General features: G+C 41.0%; 1 protein-coding gene across 2 annotated transcripts in view; it reads left to right on the plus strand.

Moving 5' to 3' along the window:
• Nucleotides 1-1,617: 1,617 nt before the first annotated feature.
• Nucleotides 1,618-27,602, plus strand: part of LOC103461685 (activin receptor type-1) — a 30,668-nt gene continuing 4,683 nt past the window's right edge. Inside the window, exons 1-7 of one of the 2 annotated variants that reach the window (XM_008403990.3) lie at nt 1,618-1,990; nt 18,917-18,987; nt 19,515-19,769; nt 22,026-22,298; nt 22,490-22,756; nt 24,045-24,250; nt 27,197-27,296. In XM_008403990.3, coding sequence (XP_008402212.2) covers nt 18,924-18,987; nt 19,515-19,769; nt 22,026-22,298; nt 22,490-22,756; nt 24,045-24,250; nt 27,197-27,296 — 1,165 coding nt within the window. In that variant the 5' untranslated portion in view covers nt 1,618-1,990; nt 18,917-18,923. Of the gene's footprint in view, nt 1,991-12,480; nt 12,817-18,916; nt 18,988-19,514; nt 19,770-22,025; nt 22,299-22,489; nt 22,757-24,044; nt 24,251-27,196; nt 27,297-27,602 lie in introns of those variants that run through there. The other variant, XM_081603916.1, reaches the window with a different exon arrangement.

The raw sequence follows: 27,602 nt of genomic DNA on the forward strand, positions 1-27,602 counted from the left end.
CAGATGAGTTTGATTAAGTGACTGAAGAAAAGCTGTGGGGGAAGTATGAACGGAGGAACAGAGGGAGGATGTCTTACCAATCTGGGAAACACACGGATCAGGAAGCTGGGTAAAAAAATAAATTAAAAAAACCTCAAAAACATAGAATGTATAAATAAATTGAAGAAAAAAAAACCCCAAAACAATTGGTTAATTATCTGAAAAGAAAGAAAGAAAGAAATATTTAAAAAAAAAAATTCCAGGCATAACAAAAATGGTTAATTAATTCTACATATGTTTTAATGACTAAAACAATGCTTGAAACTAAAGTGGTAAGACAAAACTTCCCAATCAGTTTGGACAGTTAGACAGGGAAATGTTCAAGCAGAGAGATGCTTTTACAAGCTACTTGACTCGAATCACCTCTAGTGTCAGGTTTGTGGCACTTCTTGAAGCATGGAGCTTTTTTTTTTTTCAATATTGTGAACATGCGCAGAGCAGCCAAAGTCCCTTTAAAGCCTGGGTGTCAAGTTGCTTAGCAAGTATTTCAGGGACGGCAAGAGTTTCCTCTAGTTTCACTATAAAATCCTAATTTTGGTGTAACTTTTTAATATTTTTTAGTAAGCAACTTCCTATTTGCCATTGGGCTTAGTTCTTATTCTGTTTTGTCTGATGAGAGCCATGGTCTTATTTTTCTTATTTTTCAAATAAATAATTTTTATGGCAACATGGTTTTTGTTTTTATAAGCAAAGTAGTGGTTGACGCTTTTCTTCTGGCATCAATATTTTGCACATCTTAACTTTGTTTTCAAATACTGAGGAGAAATATGATGCAAAATTACACTTCAATTCTCACATGCAAAATACCTTTTTAAAATTCCTGTGTATGCAACTATAAACTACAATTTCCTTGCATAAAAGAAAATCTTGGAAATAAATAGAAACAATATTTCACATTGACATAAATGAAACTATGGACTGTTGGCAAGCGCACCTTATATGCTTTTGGGGGTCTTCTTTAAATCTCCCTTTGTTCAGTTAGAAAGCCTGGCAGAGACGCTGGAGCCGGTGATGCAATCTTTGCCTATTATGCTTGTTAGAAGTGATAGTTTGAACATCCTCATTCTCTCTCTGCTCTTTGGTCCTGCGCTGCTACCATCATAAAGCCTCCTATTCAACTTATCTGGGATTTGAGGTCAGAGTTCAGGTATTTCTTACGCTTTCAGGTGCTAATCAGCTGCTCATTGTTGTGAAAACAATATATTGTTTTCACAGTTGGTAAAAAAAAAAAAAAAAAAAAGAAGTAAAAAAGTAAGAAAAAAATAAATCATTCCAGCTGCACAGCCTCCAAAGTCAGTGCAAATAATTGTCCAAGAAAGTAATGCCTCAATCAGAAACATTATGAGCAAAAGCCTACAAACAAAATAAATCAGAACTAAAGTAACAGAGCTACTACAACATTGTACCTGGAAATTCTAAAGAATCTACAAAGATATATGTTAGTATCTTATTTTTATTGTTCCAATTTTTCTAATCTTATACGACTTGAAACTCCAAAACTGATGGAAGAGAATTTTGAATTTTATTCTGAAGAGCATTACCGGAAACACATGCGCCACAACTCTGACTTAATGATATTTCCCCCACACAGTAGTAAGTCCCTTGCAAGGTAACTTCCTCCACCAATCCTGGCTATTTGCCTTGAAACGCCGCCGCTGGAGTACGACTATTGAAGCCCCCCCGGGATTGTACTGACTGTGAAGAAGAACCGGGGTCGTAAAATGTGTCTTATATTCTCGGAGTCAGCACCTAGTGACTTCGCCAGTTCTTCTTCTTCTTTTTAAATTGCAACCAGCGACCGACGGATGAAAATGTTGGCGTCATGAAGACTCTGCTTTCCAGACTTTGGAAAACAAATCGGGTTTTGTCGGTGGATCCTCGGGAGATGGCAGAATAATTGAAACGGTTACCGAATCCTCAATTTAAAGCACCTTGGAAAAATAGCTAGAAGGTAAGTTTAACTATATCGTTTAGAAAATAATAGATTAGTACAGTGGAAAAGTTTTGTCTGTTTGCTTTTAGAGGTTTCGCTGTGTCTCAGCCTTGCTCTGTAAACCCCCCTCCCTGTTTTTAGCCACACAAAAATAAACGCTTTCAGTTTTTTTTTGTTTGTTTATCATTCCAGACTTCCTGAACACACAGCTTAATTACACATGTCACACGTCCAGACATCTTTTTTTTTTTTAAATAATTTTTGTTAAAGTGAATACCTCAGGCTGATGTTATTCGCTGATAAACTGGGTAGGATGAGCGTCAGGCTCAAAGAATGGAAAATCGTGTCTGCTTTTGCAGCTGCCAAAGATTTTAAGGTTCTCGCTTCCATTTGAAGACTGGATGCAGCTTGATGAGACTTTGAGGTTTTTTTTTTTTTTTTTGTCATGCAAACTGTATTTCTCAAAGGGTCGTTGTGGTTTGCGTCCCATCATTGCATGTTGAGCGATATTAACATCACAATCTCAGTCCCGCAGGAGGGGGGCGCAGCTAAAAATCAGTGGTATAGGCTGAAACCACAAATCCAGTAAAAATCCCCAAGTATGCCTTTAAAAAAAACACACAAAAAAACGATAAAGTAGCCAGGTATATTATCGTTCTTTTAGGACAATCTGGTCAAACAGGTAATGGTTTTTGATGCATGCAGAGGCCTGTAGGCTTGTTGATGAGAGGGTGTAAACTTCATTATAAGGGTGTTAAAACTGTCTGAAAACACTCAGCAGATAATTGTCCTGAAGATGTGTGAATGATAATGCGTCACGTTTAGGTGCTCCTCTAGTTTCTGCTTCTCTTATGGTTCATGTTCTCTGGGAAGTTTGAGCAGAATGTCCTCCCCCCCCCACCGTCCTCTGTAACTCAGTTAATTTTGTGGTGACACACCTGACGGGATTGGACTGATCACACCTCAACAGACTCACTCTCTCATTCACCGGCCACTTCGTTAGGAAAACCTCCTTTAAAGCTTGACCATACGAAGAGCTAATGTGCCAATCACCTGGCACTAATGTGAAGCATCAAAGCAACTAGAGTTGAAGACCACTTTGCTGAAGTTTAAACAACAGAATGGAGGGGGAAGGGGGTGTTTGAGTCACTTTGAATGTGGTATGCTTGCGGGAGTCAGATGGACTAGTTAATAGTATTTGGAAAAACGGATCTTTTGGGATTTTCATGCACGACCAAATATCATGTTGACAGAAAATGGTCCCAAATCCCATGTTAATTTCAGAAGAAAAATTTCAGACTGATTCTCGATGCTAGAAGGGCAACAAAAGCTCAAATCAATCCCTGTTACAACTGGACTGGCTTATCGGGTGCAATATTTTGTGGGATGTAAACTCTGCTTGTAATAATGTATTTGGCCAGATGAATGGACTTGCGCTGCCATTTCTATGCCCACAGAGCTTCTTGCTTGAGTTTTCAAAGCTCAATATAAGAATGTTGATGACATTCCTTTGATTGTACACTATTAATATTGTCATCATAATCGTCAACAGTAAAACTGTAACACTCTTTACATTGTTGACCACTGCTATAACCAAAATACCATCTCTGAGCGCTTAATATTTTGACCCTTGAATCAGATGGTCTACTTCTGCAAAATATCTTTTTGGGGCTGTCATCCAAGAAAACAATTCTACAATCTGGACAATATCTCTAAAATGGGACAATAACTGGATGAAATGTCGTTGCCTGCTCACTATCTGTGTTATGACTGCAGCGATAAGATGGTGAGGTCAGAATTGGGTGTAAACGGGAGGAAAACCTGGATCAATCCTGCCTTGGATCAATGATTCAGGCTCAAGGTGGTGGTGAGTTGGGATTTCTACCTGGCACATTTTTGAATGCAGTCTGACTATTGTCAGATATATCCACAGTGTACTCATCTTCTCATGGGTCCTTGGAGCAGGATGATGCATTAAGTCGATAAACCCAATCCATTTCCAACTAGTCTCATAAATATGGCTCCAGGGAACTACCCAGCCAAAGATCCTAATCTAATAGAGCACCCATGGGATGTGTTGGAACAAGATATTAACATTGTGGGTGTACAGCAGACAAATATGCAGCAACTGCATGATGATATTATGTCAGTGTGGATGGAAATCTCAGAGGAAGGTTTCCAACACCTTGTTGAATCAGTGCAACGAAGAATTGAGTCGGTTCTGATGGCAAAGGGTTCCAGTCTGTTACCAACAAGGTGTCTCTTAGAAAGCAGCTTGTGAGTGTTTTCACATGGCAAAGTGTTTCTCTTTCAAAAAGTATATCATCGCCATAGCTTAATGCAATTCAGGATCAATTAGAACAGTGGTCCCTAAACCCTTGTCCTCAGAGACCGCTGCCTCACATGTTTTTGATAAGTCCGGACTCTAACACAGTTGATTCATATGATTGCATCACCTCCTTTGCACTCCTGCAATTGCTGCAGATGCCGGTTAATCATTTTAACACAGGTGTGCAGCAGGAGGGAAACGACTTAAACCTGCAGGGCGGGCAGTGGGCCTTGGGGACCAGTGTTGGGGACCGCTAAATTAGAAGACTCAAAACACCGCCACAAATCATCAGCAGGTAAAAGTACCGAACTTGTAGGAGTCAGTGAAGTAACCGAAGAAGCTTTGGCGGGGCTTAAACATTCAGGTTATTTGTCATAGTCCCAGCTGTCAGTATGAAGTGCCACTTGGCGGTCATGTGTTTGTGTGGTCTGGAGAATGTAACCCCATAGCTGACCAGTCACTTAGATCAGACTTGTTTTCAGTGAGGCACTTCTGTCTTGGACTCTGGCAGACAGTGGTCGGATCAGAAGACGTAGATTGGAGTGGGGCTCAACTTCTTGGTGACCTTTAGTTTTATTTATTTGTATCTCCATTTGGATGAGTTGAGACTAAATGTTTTGCTTTGGAATAGAGTCTCCAAACTTCTCATCTTCTGCAACTTGATGTTGTCTCTCTTGAAAGGACAATCTAAATTACCTCATGCTGGTTAGTATTGAGTCAAATAATTATATGTCCTTACAGTAGAGCATTATAAATGATTTGTTTGTTTTTTTAAGATTTGGAAATTTAGATAAACAACCATCAGACTGCAAGCTAAGGCTACACCATTATTGTTTAATTAATTCACATAACAGTTAGCGTTTTTGGGACTTTTGATGCCTTAATGTCTTCAACACATTTCTGATCTTAATGTGTACAAAATAATTGTGATTGTTGCCGACCTTCACGCATCTACAGTCAAAACTATTTTCAAATGCAGCACTTTTCAGTTTGATCTAAGAGTCAACAATTGGTTGGTCCCACTCCAGTGTTTTAGGGCCTGCATGTTTTGGATTTGTCCCTGCAGGAGTAATCCGGTTCTGCAGGGGCCTGCTGATAACACATTCATCTGATTCAGGTGTGTTTGACCAGGGAAACATCTAAAACATGCGGGATGGTGGCCCTTAAGGGCTAACTTTGAACACCACAGATCTTACAGTGTTGCATTCCAGTTCAGCAGCTGTTGACGATGGACTGGTGTGTGACGTCTCCCCTGTAGATGTCTGCAGTCTTTGCGTCCTTGTCGTCTTTGCGTTATAAATTGTCCAGATATGGGTGAGCACATTTGACAGTATTTTTATAATAAGAAAAAAAAAAACATTGTTGTAATATTCCTGAGATCTTCTTTGCCTGCTCTGCCTTTAGTGACACCTTTTTTTAAATTGAGGTTTACCGTTTTGACCAAGTATCTTGGTTCCTAGCGCTCATGTGATCCAAGAAATTCCTTGATTTAATCATTTGACAATAGAGAGACCTGAAAAGTCCTCAACATCACTAGTCTGCATTTTGCAAGTAATGCAGTTAGCAAAAATGGGTCATATATTTGCCCTTGTTAGGAAAGTTATTTTATTTCTAATTACTTGATGAAGAAAGCTAGATCCATCACTTACTATTTAGAGATTTGTGACAAAAGAAAAAACACATTCAGGTTAATGTGAAGTCCATGTTAATTGTTTGCATTATGCAACATTCTTCCCTAGTTATTGTGAATTTTAAAACTTAGTGGGTTCACTATGTATAGGAGTGCTCTGCATGAGTGGGCTGACATACTTCAAGAGTTTTTGCCAGACTTAACCCCCCCCAACTAATCTGACTGATATTTATCTAGAGATTACAGCTGTCATGCAGGTATTACCCTGCCGGATTTTCCTCCGTCATTAATGTATCACCCTCTGACTTGAGGCACCCCTGGTGATTCATGGGGAATTCACCTGAAATTAGGAGGAATTTAAACGCACAAAAAACATCAATGCGAAATTTAAAATATGAAACGATTACTGTACATTTGAGACGTTTTGCTGATGAATAAAAGTACCAAATGTAAATTGTTTTATTGAATGAGATTTTTATTGAACAACAGAAACATGAATCAATGAGATATGACTGATCCCTTCATAAAAATGAATTGAAATGACTCTCTCCTTCAGAAATATAAATGTGCATGGGAATAGCATTTAGATGCTCAGATGTTCTTGCATGAAGTTTTGTTTTAGTCGAGATTATTCTAAAATGTATATTAAAAATCTCTGGAGAGCGCCAACTCTGTTATTTAAACTCCAGGACTATCCACTAATTGTACCAAGTTCCTATTAACTAACATGGAAAATTTTCATGTTTCAAAATTGTGGAAATTTTGCAGCTTGAAATTCATTGACATATTAAATTAATAAAGTAACTTTATTAGTTATAATACAACTGCAGTGCACCACTCGAAATGAAAATATCTATATATGGAACACAGTAATTAACCTAATGGATTCTCAAGCTCAACCTAAAGATTTTTTTTTTCCTGGTTTAAACTCAAATGTTAACATTTTTTTGAATCATTAGCCAAGCTTTTTGTTTGTTGGGAATTCCCAACATCCTTTTCTTTGTTGTGGCTCCCAAATCTTTCTGGCTCCTCAGAAATCCATACTCTCTTCTGTTATTGCATTGCTTGAGCTCTTCCGTCTGATGGTTGCAGAGTGTATAATTTTCCCATGGTGGTCTGAAGAGTTTAGAAAACAAAGGGAGATCAGCGTCCTTCTTTTACTTTTTATTTTTTCTTGGCTGAGCGGGTCTAGATTTCAGAACACAATCACTTCTCTGTACCCAGTCATTTGTCCGTCATCGACGACGGGAACAATATGCGAGTGTGGACCAGAGAGCAGCACTGAAGCTCTGCAGACTTCTCGGAGATGAGTTTTTGGGGATAGGGGCGAGTTCGTGTGTGTGTGTGTGTGTGTGTGGCATCATGCTGCAAAGTCTGTCATTAACAAGGCAACTGCAGTTATGAGACCAAGATAGACTGCTTCAAGTCTGAGCACACGTCTGTGGATCATTGCTCTTAAATGTAGGTGGCTCTTAAGCTGAAGTGGGGGGAAGCATAGGGGAGGGAGGAGGGCCTGTAAGTGTGTGTGTGATTCTGTGTGTATGCGTGGTTATGCAGGTGGGAGGTGGAGGCTGAGGAGTAAAATAGAGAGCAGGGTTTGGCCTGGAGTCTAGAATAGCGACCTTGCTTCACTTTTTGTCCTGTTTCTTGTGTGCTTGTGCTGACTTATGAGAAACTTTGACTAGCAACAGACCTGGCATCAGATGAGGCAGCAGACTGCGGAGGAGCACAGCATGTGGGTTGCGCTTGCTTCTGGTGTCCAGCATTTTAGAAAGGGGCCCCTCTATCTGCAGCGTTTATTTTTAGTTAAAAAAAAAAAAATTTAAAATCCTCGAGCCTTTTAATAATCATCAGCCTTATGCAGCCCAAACAGATCATGACGAGGAGAAAGCTGTCTGGGACTTGCGGGCTCTGCGCTCGCAGCGGGTGGCAGGAAGTTAAAGGGAGAGAAACGGAGAATGGGATGAAAGGGGGCTGCCTTTGTACATATGCCAGATATTTTAGTCTTGTTCCACTGGTTGGTGTTTAGGAGATCACCCTCGTTTGCTCACCTGGTGGCTCTCGCACAGACTTATTGATTTCCTCCCATTCTGTGTTCAAACGTGGACGAAGAGCAGTGGAGACGGGGCGAGGAGAGGCGAGACGCTGCTGTCTGCACAGATGCACACCCGCATAGATTTGCAGTGCTAGTGGCTCCTCTCTCCTCTCCACAGCAAACCCCAGACTGCTCTGGAGACAGTCTACAAAACGCATTTTATAAGCCCTGCACTCACTCCTGTGCTCTTGTCTTATCACTCTGCTGTTAGAGGGAAAAGTTATGGCTTTGTTTTAGTTGCTGCATCTCCCTGATCTCATTTCCAGGCCCGACAGGCTGTCTTGTTTGGTGGGGGCATTTTGTCTACAGTTTGCAAATAATCTTCCATCTCGTACCTGATAACGGCATATATTCATGTCGATCTGTTATGAGGGTAGTGAGCTCCAGCTGTTGGCACACATACTCTAAAACATAGGGGCATGTTTTAGAGTACGTCCAACATGTTTGTTGTGTTTGGACCAAAAAGGTGGTATTATTATTATTTTTCTTTTTTACAAAACGGTATAATTTTTGTAACGTCGCACTATTCTAGGTTTTATTTTCAGTGTTTATTTTTTTGGATTAGTATTTGGAAGGCGTCCTTCTTATGAGACGATTTGATGCATGATGTTGGGTTCACAAGAAATGGACGAGACGAGATGCATACTTTCTTTAATACATCATCATATCACACTGATATTTGAGTTGGATGAAATTAAATATAATTTCTGTTTTGTAGAAAGGTGAAATTAGTTGGACAAATATGAGACTTCAATTTATGAAGGTGTTGGAAGTCAAAATGATGTTGCAAAGTGGGTTTAGGTGCACAGTGTTGTCCGTGCTGTCACTCCACTATTAGGATTTTGTTTTTATTAATACCAACTTTAGTATGGTCAGTTAATAGTTAACCAGTCACAGTACTCTTAATTGTTACGCATTTCAGTGGTTTAACATGAAGATTTTTTTAGTTATTGTTAGACATTGGTTTATAGTTTGCACATTTTCAGAGGAATGAAATTGTGTATCCAGTTTCAAGGGCAATATCTTTGTATACGGGTAGTAACTGTAAATTGTTACATTGTTGCACTTCCAGTGGCGTTTCTTTTTCAGTGGCTCATCACAATTTAGGAGGGTAAATAAATGGCTGTCTTTTTCAAAATTAACTTTTTAATGAACTTTCATAACCTAACATAACCTTAGGACAGACACAAAATGCCTCAACTTTTAGCTTCATTATTAGTCATCTGTGTTTATGTTTGCCTAATCAGATCTAGCTAGAACTTTAAACATAATAAAGTCAGTATTGCTCAAATGTTTTAGAGCTCAGATCAATGTCCAGCCTGATTCTTGAGTATCTGGTAGCACTTGTAAAAGACATAAGAAAAGTGGTAAATTGTTAAAAATGTTCAGGAATGATATGTGATTGCGGTCCTTGTGTTGCGAGTATAGCCGAATAATTTATCTCTACAGATCAGATTTATTATTTTACGTTGCGAGAGACTTACGAGACACTCATCTAATATTACATCCACAATAATAGTAATTGCAGTAGTTTAACAACATTGTCTACTCAAAGGAGGAAACAAAGTAATGGTAAGTAGTAATATTGTGACTTCTCACCAGAATACCAGATTAGTTTTTGTAATAGGAGAAGATGGCCAATATTCTCCTCATTGGCCATCCTCTTTATCTGCTGTGTTTGGCGCCACCCTCTGACTGAGACCATTATGGCCTGCTTGTACACACAACTTCCATGGACTCCAAATTTTGGGTTTCACACAGATGTGTGTAGTGACCATTAGACTCACTTGACTACAGTGGACAGGTGAAAAGTAGAGCAAATTATGAACTGGGCTCAGGTCTTCACTTGGTAGGAGGTTCTACACTGAAGAGTGTTTGTTCTGTGCCTTACTGTGCCTCTGTAGACTGCCTTTACCTAGCTTGAATTTCGGAGTAAGTTACTGCATGGTTGCCGTTTTGCGCTGATGAAGCTGAACACCAAGCATTTCTGGTCTCTAGAGGATCTTTTGATGGTTCTCAAGTGGAAGCTATTATACCTCCAAAAAATTGTTAATGGATATCATTTCCCTGTTAGATTTGATCTTGCACTCATTTGGATATTATCTGGACTTTATGCCTGAGAAGTCGGGTTGGTAAACAAAGTACAAAGCTTGTTTAGACTACTGCTGTTTTTTTTTTTTTTTTTTTTTTCTTGTTCGTTCCCACATCCTGCCACCAAGGATAATGTCCATAAAAGTTCAGGATTTCAGAGCATGTGTGAAAATGGGAGTGGAAGACATTTACAACTGACCTGATCTCTTAGAAGTCTTTACTCTCGAAAGGCAGGAAACTCTGCCGGCTGTAAATGCCAGAGTGGCAGCAGGATGTCAGAACCAGATTCAGCCGCACTGATGCACACAGTGGCGTAGATGCATTTATTGTATAGTTGCAAGCTGTTTACCTAGTGATTATCAGCATGGTGTGGCTAGATTGAACATAGCAACAAACGCTTATTACTTCTTGCTGTTATTTCACTGGTTTCGAAAGGAACATAAAGTTAAGTTGAAAAAGTTGATGCAAATCTTTGTGTCCTTTTCAGTGATGCATTTCCCCCCAGGCCAGTGAGCCTTGAGGGATGGCCATTTGCAGCATGAATGTCTGTGCATTCCTCTTTTGGCAAACATGGCTGCTGGCCATAAAGACCGTCTCTGTATTGGCTGTTTTTAGATGTTTTGGAGGGTGTGTGAAAACGGTTGTCTAATTGCTATGGTGACAGCTGCATGGAAGGCTTGTTAAGTGAAGAAAAACCTTCAATAATTTCTCAGTGAATTTCACACAAAACAAGGCCATGATGAAACTTGCAGAAGGAAAAACACTATTTGTGCAAGGGAAAAAAAAAAAAAGATTTATGCTGGTGTTATTTGAGAGTACATGAGTTAAAATACTGTTGAACAAGCTTTCTGTATGCCAGACTGTCCATGTCTTTTTACTTCTGAAAGCAAACAAATCAGATATTTTGCAATTCCATAAGAAAAAAAAAAGAAGACTGTGGGGTGTGTCGGTGGTGTTGTTGGTGTGTGTAGGTGGTTTGCAGGGTGGGGCACCATTGAGGAGAAAAGACACCCATTGTCTCCGAGTACATTTGATCTAGGGCAAGTACTTTGTATGTGTGTGAGCAAACACCCAGGGCAGCAGAGTATCCAAGGAACAAAAACCTGCTATGCTTCTGCCTGCTACAAATTCATGAGTGACAATTGCACATAAGCAGGGGGCCATTTGCATTTGGTCTCATTGCTCTGCTTGTGAAAGAGAGCTACTGCTGAGAAACTGAAGGGCCATGAGAGATGGAGCCCAGCCAGGCCTGATGGGGCACTGCGAATTCCAAAAACACTAAAGTCCCTCGTTCATTCACTACTTGACGGGACTCTTGTCCTGTGAACATGTGCTTCCCGAGGTTAAAAAGCTCCACGTTCTGAGCAGCACTGCGATGCTTCTGTTCATAAGAACACAAATATATTAGTCTCAGCGGAACGGCACTGTGGTGTGTTAGGTTGGAGATTTTGATTATGACCTCTGATCACAGCAAAACAACTGGTGGATGACGGGTGGGACATCTCCCTCCATGGATAAAGAATGCTTGTCATCATTTCAGGCAATCTCTATGCAAAGAGATGATGGTTATACTCTTGGCAAATCCACAAAACACTTCAAGGTTGAAATAAGGCACATTTTCTGCCATCTCTAAGTGTGACAGGACTGATGTGGCAAGTGGGGGGTTGAAATCGGCCTACCTCTGTTGCGCCCCTGCCTCAGCAAGTGAGGTAATCTGACCCTTGCTTCATTTGCAAGGGTCAAGAGATGCAAGTCACTTGCTGACTTGTATATATGCCGGTTTGGTGGGTCAAGGGAGTGTTGGAGGGACCCCATGTGACTTGTGCAACCAGTCAGGAACACTGAGAAGGAGGAAATCCTTAAAATGTGGCACTATTTAAAATAAAATGGTTTTGCAATAGTATGAGATTGATTGCCAACTTATTTGCAAATACTATGCATGCACTGGGCCCGATTTCACTCTATATTAAAATTTAACGCATCTTGACCAGTAATGTATAAAGAAACGGCTACTTTATGCCGTTATAACTTTTTAGACATTTTAATTACTGATTGTAAACCACATCAGTTTATGTGATGGTATTTTTAAACAAGTACATTTGTTTTAAGCCATTACTCCACATTCATATCTATGTGCTCCGATTCTGAAAAAGATTTTAATATTCACCCTTAATGTCTGACTCGGTGCATACTCTATGGCTAGCTTCCTCCTGACCTTCTTTAGGGTTTTAGTCTCAGGTTGTTTACTCTTTATTTGTAGTTCAGTCGTTCCCAGTGTCGCATTTTTGCTTGGCATAGAAAGGCGAGCATGCTGCTCTGCCATGCTGTGGTGTGGATATGAATGAGGGCTGTTGCAAAGAGTACAGCTTTTGCCCTCAGGTCTGCATTACACCCACATCCACCTAGGAGCGGACCATCTGTGTGTCCCTGATGGCACGTCGGCTCTCTGGTTGCAGGTCAGGGAGGCATAGCGACAGGGACACGGACAGCAGGCTCAGCATTGCCCTGAACTCGGCCTGTTCCTTCCACTTGCCGCCCTGCGGTTCGCTGCAGTCTTCTCGGTGCCGGGGCTATTTGTGCCATGGTAACCGTGCCAGCCTGCCAGCACAGACACAGATTCCACCTCTCGTCTCCCTCTCTGCCAGCGTGATGACTCAGCAACTCCTGCAGGGGTTCAGCAGCCTCCCTCCTCAACCTCGGTGATGCACCACGCTCATCAGACAAAGTAGTGTTTTGTCATTCTCTCATTGTAGCTGACCTGAATACTAAATGCAGGGTTCCTATGCAGTGTAGAAAAGTATGGAATTTGATGTCTGTGTTTTTCCAGAGTATGGAAAATTCCAAGACGTTAGTCACCATCTTATACTTCCTCCATAGTATCCTTTCTTTTTCCTTGGATATTTCCTTGCGACCTTCCTCCCTTATGTCTGTCCTTTTTTTGTTTCTTCCTCTCTTCCTAGTGTCCTTCTGTATTTTTGGTTTCCACCATTAATTTCTTTCATCGCTGCAACTTTTCCTTCCTTTCTTATTTTCTTGTGTCCTTTATTCTTTATTTGGGTTTCTTCTTTCTTTTGTGTGTTCTTTTTACTTCCCTGGTTTTTTGTCCGTTACTTCCCCTCTGTGTTTCTCCTTCCTCCCTTTTTCCCTTTGTTTGTTTCATCCTTTCTCCCATGTGTCCTTCTTTGCTTATCACATATCTGTCCTTCCTTTTCACAGCTCCTTGCTTCCCCTCTTCCTTGTATCCTTTTTCTCCTTTGTTCTTTCTTTTCTTCTTTAATCCCTTTGATCTATTAGTTACTTTCAAGTTTTTGAAGATGCCATATTTAAAGTCTGCCTGGACTAAACATTTTGCATAAATTTATATTGAATCGTTATGTTTGTAAGATGAACATATGCCACTTCTGAAAAATTAGGGAATTTTTACATGAACTTGTGTAGGATCCCAGTAAATGGACTAAAGTAACAAAGCAGCCAACCACATGGAGCTATTTGAGCTCCTGTGGAAAGTTCTTTCAACCATCTGTTGTAGGTAATGGATGACGATGAGGATAATGATAAGATTTTCAGGAATGTCTGACATGTTTCTAATTCATCTTGACTGCTTTTTTAGGTTTAGTTGTGCTAACAACAAAATGTGAAAGGCATGTGTAATCATCTCTACATAATCGCTTTAAGCTCTGCTCAACTTCTTAGAGAAGTTCTTATGAAGACGGCTCTCTCTCTCTCTCTCGAGTGGGATCACTGCACGGAGACCTGGATGAGAAACATGCCGTCAAAAAATATGAGCTACGATTACTTTTAAGTCTCTCCAGTAGCACTCAGCGGGAGTGCAGTTGTACCCAGTTTTCTCAAATGTGTTATTGAGATATTTCTTGGTGCTGTTCGCACGTTAATTAGATTGTGTTGTGCTGAATTGTGGTCGGTCTCCTCTTAAACTCAGTTCCCAGCTTAGGAGTCTTAAATGTTTGTAAATAATCGCGCAAATACTTATCCCAAAATAAAATTTTTGAGCTGGCTAGAGTTCACTTTATTAAACAACTTCCCATTCTCAATCTTTAGGGTCTAATATAATGTCAACCCAAACTGTTGAATCGATTAGAGCTTCAACTCTTCTGGGAAGGCTTTTCATACAGATTTAGGAATGTGCTTTTTTTGGGAATATCCGGCCGTTCTTTCAGAAGTGCATTTGTGAGCTCGCAGATGTTGACGGAGAAAGTCTGGCTCACAATCTCCCGTTACACTGAAGCGCTAGAGTTTATCTTACTTCTAAATAAAAAAGCTTTGCAATATAAACCCCTCCAAAGCTGACTTTACACTTGACACTGTCCAGTAAGACCGGTGCCATTCTCCTGGCAAATGTCGATTAACTAGTCGTCACAACAGAGAACACATCGCCACTGCTCTGGGTCCCAGTGGCGACTCAGTCTGCGGTTTTGCATTGCACTTAGTGACGTAAGGCTTGGATGCAGCCAGGGAAAACCATCCCACTAACCTCTCTTCGCACTGTTCTTAAGCTAATGTAAAGACCACATGAAGTTTGGAGGTCTGTAGCTGGTGACTCTGCAGACAGTTGGCGACTTCTGTGCACAATGACCCTCAGCATTTGCTGAGCCTGCCCTGTGGCTGGCTAAGTGGCTGTCATTCCTAATAATGAGTAGACTGTGGCATCTGCTCACTGCACCACGCTGGAACTCGCAAAATGTTTGTAGAAGCAGAGGCTGCATGCCTAGGTGCATAATTTCATACACCTGTGACCATAGAAGTGATTAAAACACCTGAATTAAGTGTTTTAGACGAATTACTCGATACGTTTTGTAAAATAGCATTTCTATTAACAACTATTACTGCTAAAACCTAATCGGTAAGAGAAGTGTGAGTGCACACCCTTGGCAAAATGTCAGCCCTGCACAACACAGCCAAGGAATTCAATACACAGGAGAAGAGGCCTGCAACAGACAGTCACAGAGCGCCACAAAATTGTGTAGTTGCATTGCAATCAGTTCTGCAGATGCTAGCCCTGCCTCTCTCCTTCTCAAGAATCCCTTCTGAGGTTTCCAATGTCAAAGCTGTTGGCCAGTTTCATGTTTCGTCATGCCTCAGTGTTACTTTTTGTTATGCTTTTGATAAGCAAAGAAAATAACCGTCATATTTTCCAGTCCTAAACATTATATAAGAGTTGTAAGAACTTCACCGGATTAGATTTTTATCCATCGATTATTATTTTTTGGGGAAACTGGATACATTTTTGCTGGAGACGACTTGGACTGATTTTGCACCAAGAACACTTTTTCCTTTAAAGAGATATGAAGTTTTAGGACCCAAATTATCTATAACAAATAGCTAATTTGTTATAGTTTATTTAAACCGGTGTGTGTAATTGGAAGAAAGGAACTGGTATCAAGGGTATTACTTTAGGTCCAAAAGGCCTTTTGGTTTCTAACAAAGAAAAATGTAGTGAACCGTTTTCTGTCTGAGGCTGTTGAGTAGAGACACAGGACACCATGCTTTCCTGCTGTCTGAGGCTTATTTATTTTGTTTGTTTTTTATTTTTTTCACCAGAGATGCTCCCATCAGGCTCTTATACAATTTCCTGGTTTTGTGTGTGGTTCAATGTGCAAATCGATCACCAGTCGGAGTCAAACATGGAAACATTTAATTAAACTGGAAATTCAAAGCAAATGTCTTGACAAACTGATTCAATTCTTATAAAATCCAATTCTGTTCAAAGCAATTCAGACCTGTCCCATACGCTATTGATTAGATTCAACTCCAACTGTATACAACGGGGGTGTCCAAAGTCGGTCCTCGAGGGCCGGCATCCTGCATGTTTCAGATCTCCCTGGTTTTACACACCTGCATCAAATGATGGCTCATCAGAAGGCCTAACCAGAACACTGACTTGCTGAGGAGATTGTTACTACCACTAGGGAGAGAACTAAAACATGCAGGATGCCGGCCCTCGAGGACCGACTTTGGACACCCCTGGTATACAACCCAATTCAGTCTAGTTCATAAACCGATGCAGTCAGGTTCAGTCTATCATATAGTGCCATTTGCTAAAAAGCAATATAAGCAATTATAAACACAATTTCGGTTTTATTGATGACGCATCTTAAAACAGAAAAACAAGGCTATGAGTATTTTCTATAGGAAAAAAAATAAACGGAATGCATATCTTATGCTTCATCCAGAAAATGACATGACTCAACATACAAGCATTTTATCAAGGGAACTTTGAATTGTGCATTTTTTGTTTGTCTTTCCAAAGTTGATTTCTTTGATATTTTTTTATAACACCCCCCAAGAAAGAGATGTAACTAAATGCAGTAGGATTGGACCTGGTGTACCTTATATGGGAAGGAAACAAAAGCTGAGGACAGTCTTTAGGCAATTTCCATCACTGGCTGAATGAATGACCCCTCACTACTTCTTCAAAAGGCCTACATAGTTCTGACTGCAAGGCAAGTTTAGTTTCTGTGCAAACTCAAACGGGCTCCAGTACACCCAAGTGTATCTCCTTTCTCCGTTAGCTATAAGATGAGCCAATAACCTCACCTCCCTCCCCCTCCCCATAGCAGGGTGTCCTTCTAGCTCATGTCCCCCCTGGCACTAAAGCTAGACCTCCCCCTCGTCTTAGTTTACTTCACCGACACAGGCTGCATCCTCCCACATGTCTCTCTCTCTGACCTACTGTCCCCTTGCTGCCCACAGGCCTTACCTCCTCCTGCCCGCTGTCTGCCCCCTCTGGCGTTCCTCCTCTCCCTGGTCCCAGGGGAGCAGACGGAGCTCCTGATTATCTCTGTGTGGCAGCCTCTGTTTTGTGCTCTGATTAAAGGAGCAGCATGTGGTCTGTGTGCAAGCGGCATGTGCAGACGCCGCCGTTGGCCGACGCTAGCATTACGTGCTTAATCATTTATGTCTGGGAGATGGGCACAAAGGCCTGGAGAAGGAGGGGTGGGAGTGGATGTAGGTGGTGTTGGGGTGTTTATCAGCGGCGCAGATGCACTCAGGCGCACATGTTGCCAAGATAACGTTCCCAGTGCTTGGGATAACATGACCAGGGCACACTCCAGGCCATGTCTCCACAGACTGTACATATTATCTTAATAAAATGAGCAGCTTCGGGGTTGACTTCCCTCTCAGCTTGTATCGGTCGACGAAACTGGCATACCAAAGGCTTCACAAACCTAGTCGCGCTTCTTGCATCCCTAAAAACACTTGAGGCTCAGCAGGACTTTTACAGAACATGGCAAAAGGGAGTTTATGAGCAACGTCAGTGATTCAGTGCAATCGGCTGGGTTTCCTTTGATGCTAAACATGTTTTTAACCAGTTGGGTTGGCATTAAAAAAAAAAAAAAAACTAAGCATGACCCCATTGTTTTCTAACTAGAATCAATATGGTGCGTTGTTATTGAATTTGAATGACTGCATTGAAATGACATATCAGGAGTGGGCATCTCCAGTATTCCAGATCTGGTGTCCCGAGTGCTTTTGGTCCAACGCGCCTGTAGCAAATGAATACTTTATTAGCAGGCTTCTGCAAAAAAAAAAAAAAAAATGTTCAGCCATTTAACATATTTGTTGGAGCAGGGACACATAGCATGTCCTGCATGTTTTGAGGATTGGAATTTGCCAGCCCTGAACTATACATTTTGGTTTGTAGGCTGCATTTGTTAATTTCTTTGTAAATTTGCACTGTCTTAATAAAACTGAATTAAATTTAGTGGAGGTACCTAGCAATAATGATCTTTGCTAGGTTTGTAGGATAAAAGGGAATGTTAAGAGTGCAAGAACTCTATTCCTGCTTTGTAGTACAGTGGTGGTGGTAGAAATAAAGCACCATATCAAGGCATTTCCCAGGAAGTTAAAGCTTTCACACAATCAAGCCTTCTAAATGAACGACTAATCATCCTGCCAAATTAAAAGCCTTGATCTGAGTCCCAAAAAAAATTTGTAGCCAGAGCTGAAAGTCTGTTCTAACAAGGTGGCCTGGAAACATTACACCAGTTTGGTCTGGAAGAATGGGCCAAAATTCAAGCAAACTACTGTGTGAAGCTTTTAGAAGGATGCCCAGAACATTTCACCTAATTCATACAGTTTTAAATGCAATTCTACCAATTAATTAGCGATTGTATGTATTCTGGCATTTAGCAAATACAAATAATTTACCGATTCTAAATTACCTTAAATGATAAAAAGTCCTACTGTGTTGGCAAATATCTGGTTTCAGCTGTAAAAGCAACTATTCAGCCATGTATTTATTGTTCTGTGTCACTTTTGATCCTTCATACTCTCCAGGTAAATTATATTATTCAGGAAACCTTGCTGTCCTGCTCCCCTAACCCCGCTTTTTCCCCCCCTTTTCCTCACTCTTGCCTCACTGCCAAGTAGCTTGTCCGTCCAACATGCACACACACACACACACACACACACACACACCTCTCACACAGAGGCAGCCAATAAGAGAGCACCAGTTTCCCCATTGCTTGCCACTCAATGCCTTGTTGCCAGGGCCAACAGGAAGGCATGAGACCCTCTTTGCTTGAGCATTTGAAACTTGGTGTTGACTTTTTTTTTTGTGAAAGAAAGAAAAGGTCTGCATTTATAAAGTTGTCTTCTAAATATGTCTGGACTGACAGAATGATCAGCTCTTTCCCACTGAAAGAAGCTACATTTAAAGAAAAAAGTACCAAACTAACCCAATGTTAGCTGGGTTTACATGCGGATTTTCTTTTCTTTTTTTTCTTTTTTTTTTCAATTAAATGACAATGAGGTTTTCATTGAGCTTCTTTCTTTTAGGTCTACAATGACAAGAGGGGCCTTTCTTTGGTTTCTGCTCGCCCTGGTTCTTCCATGTTCCTGCGAGAACGGTAAGAATTTTGTCTCAAAGCACATCAGAGCTAAAAGACCTTGAGCTCAAACAGTTGAAGCTTTTTTTTCCCCAGACACAAAAAAGAAAGAATCCAGTTGAAATTAGTGGTTGTGCTACCTCTGAATGCAGAGTTTTACTGCACTGTCACCAGAGCACATACAGTCTTTTCTCTGTCGCTCTCCTTTCTCTTGCAGCATACACCAAAAAAATCACACATTTTTCTTCCCCCTTCTCACCACCCATCTCTTAGTCTGTCTCCCTTTCATCTGCTGTCTGGCACTGTTATTTTAAACAGCTGCAGTGGATTGCAATGGAAAGTGCTTTTCAGAGTGGCAAACCACTCGTTTTGCCCATGTTTACAGCACATTCGCTTTAACCAAATCTGGAAGAAGGATAAGCAGAAATCATTCATCCCGCAAAATCAAACAGGCTTGTTTGCCTTAAATGGATGGGTTTTTCCATGCAGGATTTTCTCTAATAAAGATGCAATCTGATGTGTGGTGTAAATGTTTTTTTTTTTTCCAGGTGAGGACGGCGTGAAAGCTGAATGTTTATGTGAAGGACCGTCCTGCAGAGGTGGGGAGAGATGTTTTGGCTTTCAGTGCTTTGCTTCTCTCTCGATGCTGAATGGAACGACAGTCTTTGAGAGAGGCTGCATTGTTGAAGGTGATGAAGATGGGCCGTTGCTCTGCGGACAGCCACCAACTGCGGCGCTGGTGGTGAAGTGCTGTCACGGACATTTGTGCAACATGAATGTCTCGGTGCAGTTTCCAGTGAAAGGTGAGGCATCATCCAGTCTCAGCACTGGAAATATTTATTTTACCATAATTTTGAACATTGTTCCATATGATTTCTGTGTCGGATTTCGTTTTGTCTTCATTGATATTTATGAACTATTTTCCTCAAAAAATATGCTAGCTAACATGGGTAAGTTCAGCTGTATCACCACTTGGCTGGACGACATTTGCTTTTGCCTCTGGCTCACTTCTGTTGAGCCAGCAGGATCCCCAATCATCCCCTATTTTTTTAGTTTTACAAGCTTTATTCAAGTTTTTTTTTTTTTTTTTACGTAGCTTTTAGCTGGCATTATAAAGGTCTGAAAAGCTGTTTTGGGGGCAGTGCTATGTAAAATCGACTTTTCATTGTGTTATAATATTATTCCCTCATCAGAAACGTACCTGGAGTGTTGCCCTGATTCTTTCATGGATGTTTGAGAAATGTCTTAATCTCCTGTGGAAACTAATCAGCTGTGCAAAATGTCTGAAGGTTTGAGCTGCAGCTCCTCCCTCTTTTCGAGGCACAGCTCCTCCCTCTTTTCAAGGCACAGCTCCTCCTCTTTTCGAGGCACAGCTCCTCCTCTTTTCGAGGCACAGCTCCTCCTCTTTTCGAGGCACAACTCTTCTTCAGAGCTGCAGTTTCCAAGCTACAGAGCTTCTACATTACATAGCACCTCTCCCCCATGACTCCCTCACTTGGGTCGTTCAGATTGGAGATTATGCATAACATCTGGCAGCGATGGATTGTCGATGTAATGTAGTTTTTATTTTTGTTTTTATTTAGCTTCATAGGAAGCTGAAATCTAGTCGAGGCTCTCTTGAAGGGGATCGTGTTTGCGGCTGTGCAGCCTTCCCAGTGGTTGGTTCTGACCTTGGTGACCCTTCCCTTTTTATCTGCAACTGCAAGTGTGAAAACCAAGACAAAAATACCCTATAATAAAAATATGCTTGCATTAATAACATGAAAATAGTTTAAATATGATGAAATACATCACATTCAGTTTTTATAGTATCGGTCAGGTCCGCCACATAAGGCTTTGAATACCAAGTTCATTACTTCATTTCCTGAATAGGTGAAAAAAAAAAATTTCACAATAAGTTTTTTTCCCCCCCTAATTCTCTGCTGCTAATAAATTGTATTGTTTTGTCTCTAGGACAGCCTCCTAGTTTTCTCCTGGAACGATCCACAGTGCTGGATCATACAGAAAGGGGGATCTGTGACCATTTGCATTGCACAATCTATTTACATTGACCAGAGTCCAGGTCGTCATTTACGCTCTCTTCTCTTCAGAAGATTTAAAACCATGGCCATGTAAAACCTACTATGAAGGACTTACTCCTCCTTTTTTTTACCACAAACAGCTGTGAAATCATAGTTGGACCAGATCTGTTACTCTTCAATCTAACAAAGTATGGACTTTAGGACTATTTTAAACTGATATGAATGAATTATAATGTTGAAAACAACTTCAGAAAACGACTCCGTCTTTCCCTTGTAATTACTTTGTACCCTTTTGAAGTGACTTTACTTGCCTTTTAAACCAGACCGACTTGGGGAAAAAAAAATCTGATTTTGATGTTGGAATCGTCTGATTTCCAGATTGTTGTCAGAAATCTGCGGTTTCAATTTGCAGCAAAGCTATGTTGAGGGAAGAGTTTCATTTTTCTACACAAGCAGCTACGTGTCGTCGTGAGGAAACGCAGAAATTAAAATGTCTTGATAGTTTAAAAGGTTCAAGGGAATAGAAAATGATGTTCAAAGCACCTATATGTATTGTGGCTTTGGAAAAGTGTAGGTGAGTATTTCTGATTTCCGAAGATAAACAAATGTCTTCATCTTCTCAAAGACATGTTGTGTTTTCACGTCATAGTGATTGTCCTTAGAAACACGATCACATTCAAATCTCCTTCATGAACTAAAGCAAGATTTTTAATGTTGGTTGCATTTTACTTTATAAATGTTATGGCTACCAGTAAAGATTAATGGGTATCATTTTAACATTAACACTGATATCACTTATTTCAAAAGTCTAAAACATTAAAAAGTGTTTTTTTTTTCCCCCCCCCCCTCGTTTTATCCATTTTAAGTGTAGAATTACAAATGGGGAAAACATGTTTAAAACTAAGTGGCGTCTAAAGCAACTGGCCAGCACTTTCCACCCACATGTTTTCTGATGTGAGTGAATGCCATTTAATTGAATGGGTTAGTAATGGTATTGCTCTAATGGGTTTTTCGCCTATCTGTGCTTCCTCTTATCAGATGTCGAGCCGTCTGCCGGCAGACCGGTCCTCCGAGACCAGGAGTGTGTGTGCGAGGGAGATGCGTGTGAGCACGGCCGGCGCTGCACCGGCCAGCAGTGTTTCTCCTCCCTGAACGTGACCGACAGGGCCGTCGTCCAGCGGAAGGGCTGCCTGAGGGACGACGAGGAGGGCAGAGCCACCTGCGCCATGGCACCCTCATCGGTCTATGTCGTCAGGTGCTGCCAGGGCCATCTGTGTAACATGAACGTCACGGTGCAAATTCCAGGAAAAGGTGACTTTGTGCACGCTGGCTGCTGCTCACCACTAAACCTTGTCAAGTAGCATGCAGAATATTTTCTTGGGTAGTTAAAAAAAAGGGGGTGGGGGGAGGCGGGGGGAGCTGTGTACATTTTCCTTTTTTTTGTATTAAAGTACGTGAAATTAAAAACTTACAAGCTGCCTTTTCTCCCTAATCTTTCTCAGAAGGGGAAAAGAAGCTCCTAAGCGAAGAGGAGCACGAGTGTGTATGCGAGGGCAGCTCCTGCGTGACGGCGACTCGCTGCTTAGGCCTCCAGTGTTTCTCGTCTCTGACGGTCAGCGGTGGCTTGCTCGTGCACCAGAAAGGCTGCTTCAAGGCAGTGGAGCAGAGCACGATGACCTGCAAGACGCCGCCGTCCAGGGAGCAGATAGTCGAGTGTTGCCAGGGGCATCTGTGCAACATGAACAGCACCGTGAGGCTCCCAGTCAAATGTACGGCAAAATCCAGAACGCGCTACTGAAGTTCAGAGGCTCTTAAGTTTTCATTTGATTGCTTTCGCTGTTGCACCTAATCTGTCTTAAAGGACAGGTTTCTGTGATCTAAACTGCAAACTGGATAGGAAGTGTTATTAAGTTTCAAACACCTGGGGACTATTTCCAGCCACTTCAATGCAGATTACAATAAAAAAATAGACTATTTTGATTAAATGTAGAAGCTAGAACACCAGGGAACACACAGTTAATGGTTTATAGATTATGTGGTCAGAGTTGCTTTTTAATATCCCTGTATCAACTTTGAACATCTACAGACTGAAATGTTTGCCAGTTCTTAGTAAAACATCTCTAAGAGTTTTCAAACCTTGCAACAGAGGCTCCATTAGATTAAGGACTGGACTTTGTCTAGGCCATCCAATCACTTCGATAGTGTTTGGATGGATTTTTGGATGGCGTTCACTTATCCTACCACCAACTCTGACCAGTTTACCTAACCCTGCCAAACTAAAGCATCACTCCAGCTTGATGCTGCCACCACCATGTGTGAGTTTGCCTTCACATAGTGTTTGTCCATGATCTTACCAGAGCATCTTATTCCATAAAACATTCTCTGTACTTTTCCATGAAGATCAGCTTTGTGAACCAGAATCAGCTGTATTTTTTTTCTTCCACGTTTATGTATTTTTAAAATTATTTTTCTATGAAAAGCCATAGATTGTCTTTTAAATAACGTAAAAATATGTATATCAAACTCATTTAGTTTGCAATATAAATTCACATAATCTTAGGGAGTAACCTTTTCTGTGTTGCCCTTTATGTATGAGTGGCTAGAAATATGAATGATCATGGTAAGTAGATTTTTAGGTGTTTTTCCTGCTAAGTGTAACCCTCCCTCCTCTAAAAGTTTGGCTAAAGCCTGAGCACCCAGACAGAGTTGCTAGTTATGTGTATGAAGGAGTTCATTATGCGAGTTGGGTAAAGGGGGAACATTGTCTGTGCTGAAGGAAGAGTGTAGCACTCTTCTCCATTTGGAAATTATGAATGGTGGTCAGTTCATCATGCTGATGACTTGATTTGATCCACACTGTGAGCTGAATATGTGACGGAATGCTTTTTAGCTTATTTGAGTTACAGCCCTATGCATTGAAGTATTATTATTTGACTTGAATGTCCACCCAAAACTGTCTGAAAGGACCGTCTTGCCTGGTTTTATCAGAAACGGATCCCGTGTTCATGCACACAAAAATCCACTGTAGCTATTTCACTCTTCTCCTTTTCCTTGCAGTCGATGAACTGTCCAGCTACAATGTGACCACGCTGACGATGGCCATTGTGGCCCCCATCATTGTTCTCATCATCCTTTCCGCCGCCGCCATCCTCGTGTTTAGACGCATCCACCGCAACCAAATGGAAAGGCTGACGTCACGAGACGCCGAATATGGAACGATAGACGGACTTATAGCGTCTAACGTGGGGGAGAGCACTCTGGCGGTATGTACGGCGTAACCCACTTCAATGTTTTTGAAAGGAAGAGATTATAGGTAATTAAACCAATAAATGTTAATAGTTACCTCAACATATGGCTTTTCCAGAGGAAAGTTTCAGTTTCTGAAAAAACCTCAGAGAACTTTCATGGTCCATTGTACACCCAACATCATAATGGTTGCTGAGCTTTTCTTTAGGAGTCCGGCTTTGAATCTAAAATACGGCTCCTCTGTTTTTTCAGTAATGGATGTTTTCCGAGTCTGATTGAGGATGTAAATAGCTGTTTTCTTAGTTCATTTCTCTTCTGATTAGAACATAATTTCTGCTTGCTGTACTTGGATATGTAGCCTACATAAACAAACATTATGCACAATCTTATGTGTTCCCATACTTTGATTAAGTGGGATTTTTGCCTGCTGTTTGCACACACTGTTGACATAATAATGCATAATAGGTACTTGATGCATAATAAATGCCTGTTTGTGGTAGTGTGGTTTTAAAACTTTGCTCTAAACTATACTTTAAATAAGAAGCCATAAACATTTTAAATCCCACCACCAAGTTAGTGACTCTTTATTAAGGCACGTTGTTCTCAGATGTAGTTTAGCTCTCGGTTTATAAGGCTGAACGTCTGTACCGGTAATGTTTAGGTCTTACCCGAAGCAAGGCCAACATGTCTTCAAACATGATTCAACAGTGCAGGCCACGACTGAAAGCTGTGTACCCTCCTGATCGTAATCTCAAAACTGTTTTTCTGTCGGAGGGGGAAAAGAAATGGTTCTGCATGAATATTTGTGTGAACGCTGTACTCGGGAGAGTGGGGTGGTGGCGGGGGAGCAGGAGAGTGTTTTGCATCGTCTCAGTCATTTTTTTTTTTTTCTTTTGCTCTCGTCTCCTGGAGGAATGTTTTTGCTATTTATTTTCTCTCCACTCGACTGTGGATTGTGCGTCTTCCACAGTGTGGTTTGTGTGTTTGAGGGCTGCTAAACTGATCCAGAGTTTAGGTGGAGCCCTGTGGTTAGCCTTTCGTCTGAAAAATGGCTCTGCGGAGCGTTTACTCACTCATGCAAGGCAGTCGAGATGAGCAGGAAAGACTCAAAGTTTAGTCTGTGCCCAGCTGTAGACCAATTAAAAGCTCCCATGACTAACTGTCATTTTGTGAGAAATGTATTCAGTTATTGTACATTTTTGTACAACGACTTGCTAAAGTATTTAGTTCTTGAACTCTTTGTTTTTTTTACTCTGGTTTTATGTGGTAGACCAACAGAAACTAGTGTATTTGGAAATGGATGAAAAATGGTACCAAAAAAATGTCCTCTGATGCATCTAAATGCAGTGGTGTATTTGTTCAGTTTTCAGTCAACTTTTTTTTTGTGTGGATGTTTAAAAAATTATTTGCAACAAAATCCACCTGTTAGATTTTACATAGTACATTTCAAATTCAAAAGAAAATGCTTCTTCTGAAACTAAAATACTTAGCAAAATACTGCTTGGTACACTATTGGCTTGAGCACCATTCATTTTTCTTGTTGCTAATTGGTCATACCCCACAAGAGCGGAGATGAGGAAGACTCTACCAAGACAGTTTCAACTGTGCATATTAGGGTATACTACTATGGTGTTTGGATTGCTCAGTAGTGTTTTTAGAGGGCCCTCAAGTGTTCGTAGTGGTTGTGGTCATCCGACAAGTTTGGTCTGCTGGTAAACCTACGAAGATATGGATGTTTAAATTTCTTGAGCAGGCCAGCAGGGAGAGCTTTGGAGCATCAGTTATATGGAGAAGCATCAAAGAAATCTACGGCAACCGTGAAGCTGCTGCAGAAATTCTTAAGTTACCCCAAAAGATTTGGGATGAGTCTGTGTGGCTGCATACGAATGGATGGCACACTTAAAATTTTTTTATTTTTGAAAAATCTTAAACTTCACATCGTTTTCCACTTCACAGCTAAGTGCTATTTGGTTTTGATGGATCAGACGGATCCCAAATGAAATAGACTGAAGTTTGACGTAATGTGGCAAAATATTTTGGAAAACTACAATTCTGCACAGCACTGTGTTTTCTTTCAGTCCATTTGGCAGTGAAGGGCCTAAATATGGAGTCACGGTTCTTCTGCTTCACCATTGTAAAAAAATAAAAATATGCTTGACTGCCTGCCCAGCCATCCTCTCTGACAATAACAATATTACACTGCTCTGATTGCCTTCTGCTTACATGCCTGGCCCTAATATAACCTCCTAAAAAATCTTTTCTTTTTTTTTCTTTCTTTTTTATCCATTTCAACTTTCTGCAGCTCTCTGCAGAGTAAGTCATCATTTATTTTATGGTCCCGGCCTTGCATTCCTGTGTTATGATTCCAAATTGTCTCTCAGGCAGCTCTTGCATTATGCATCTGTTTATCTGAGCCATCACTTGTCTCTGTTTTCAATCTGTCTACCCCCCCGCCCCCTCCTCTCTTCTCTGTTCAGTCATTTGTTTTTGCTCAGCAGCTGCCCACTTTGTAGCTCCGCACTGCCCCCCTGTGGCAGCCTTTCGACACTGTGTGCAGTGTAGACGAGATAAAAATAAAAGGCTTAGCAGCATTGCGCCTGTTTTGGAGTCTGGCTCTTGGATTAGATAAAATCTCCAGCGCCCACACCAGTCACCCAGGAGGTGGCGCCTCCTCTGTTGTTTACTCAGCAGGGGGCACTCTGCATCTCCAGCACACACACATATCTTACACCCCCCCACCCCTGCCCACCTCCCAGTCTTGTGTAGGTGCCACATCAAAGACGGCTCGCTTGTGTTAATCCCCATCTGACTCCCAGATGCTCTGTATTTCATCATTTGCAGTCCTGAGCCTCGGGATTTTCTTTAGGGCTGTTTTCATCAAAATGGCTTTCTTGCCAAATTATACAAAGGCTCGCGCTAACATAAACAGCCTCCTAACCCTGTATGTTTTTGGGCTTTTCCAGGATCTTCTGGATCATTCCTGCACTTCAGGAAGCGGCTCAGGACTCCCGTTTCTCGTTCAGAGGACTGTTGCCAGACAGATCACTCTGAATGAGTGTGTGGGTAAGTTGCAGGTCGAACACCGTAAACTTCCTTTCTCCAACCTGTGGTCAGTTCCCGCAACAATGAACAATCTGTGTTCGTCCTCTCACATTATTGATGTTTAGACAGGAACAAATCACTGATGCCTTTATCAAATATTGTTTCCTTGCACCTGATGAGCCTGCAAAACTGTTTATTTTGACTTTGTTGTTCTAAGGGAAATATTTTTCATATTATGGTTCTAGTAGAAATAATGAAATAAAGTGACATAAAGTATTATTTAAATTCTTGAATGAACAATGGTTTTCCTGTACAGTACACGCTCTT

Source organism: Poecilia reticulata, chromosome 2 (assembly GCF_904066995.2).
Source record: "Poecilia reticulata chromosome 2, P_reticulata-male-v2, whole genome shotgun sequence".
In the NCBI taxonomy this organism is placed as follows: domain Eukaryota; kingdom Metazoa; phylum Chordata; class Actinopteri; order Cyprinodontiformes; family Poeciliidae; genus Poecilia; species Poecilia reticulata.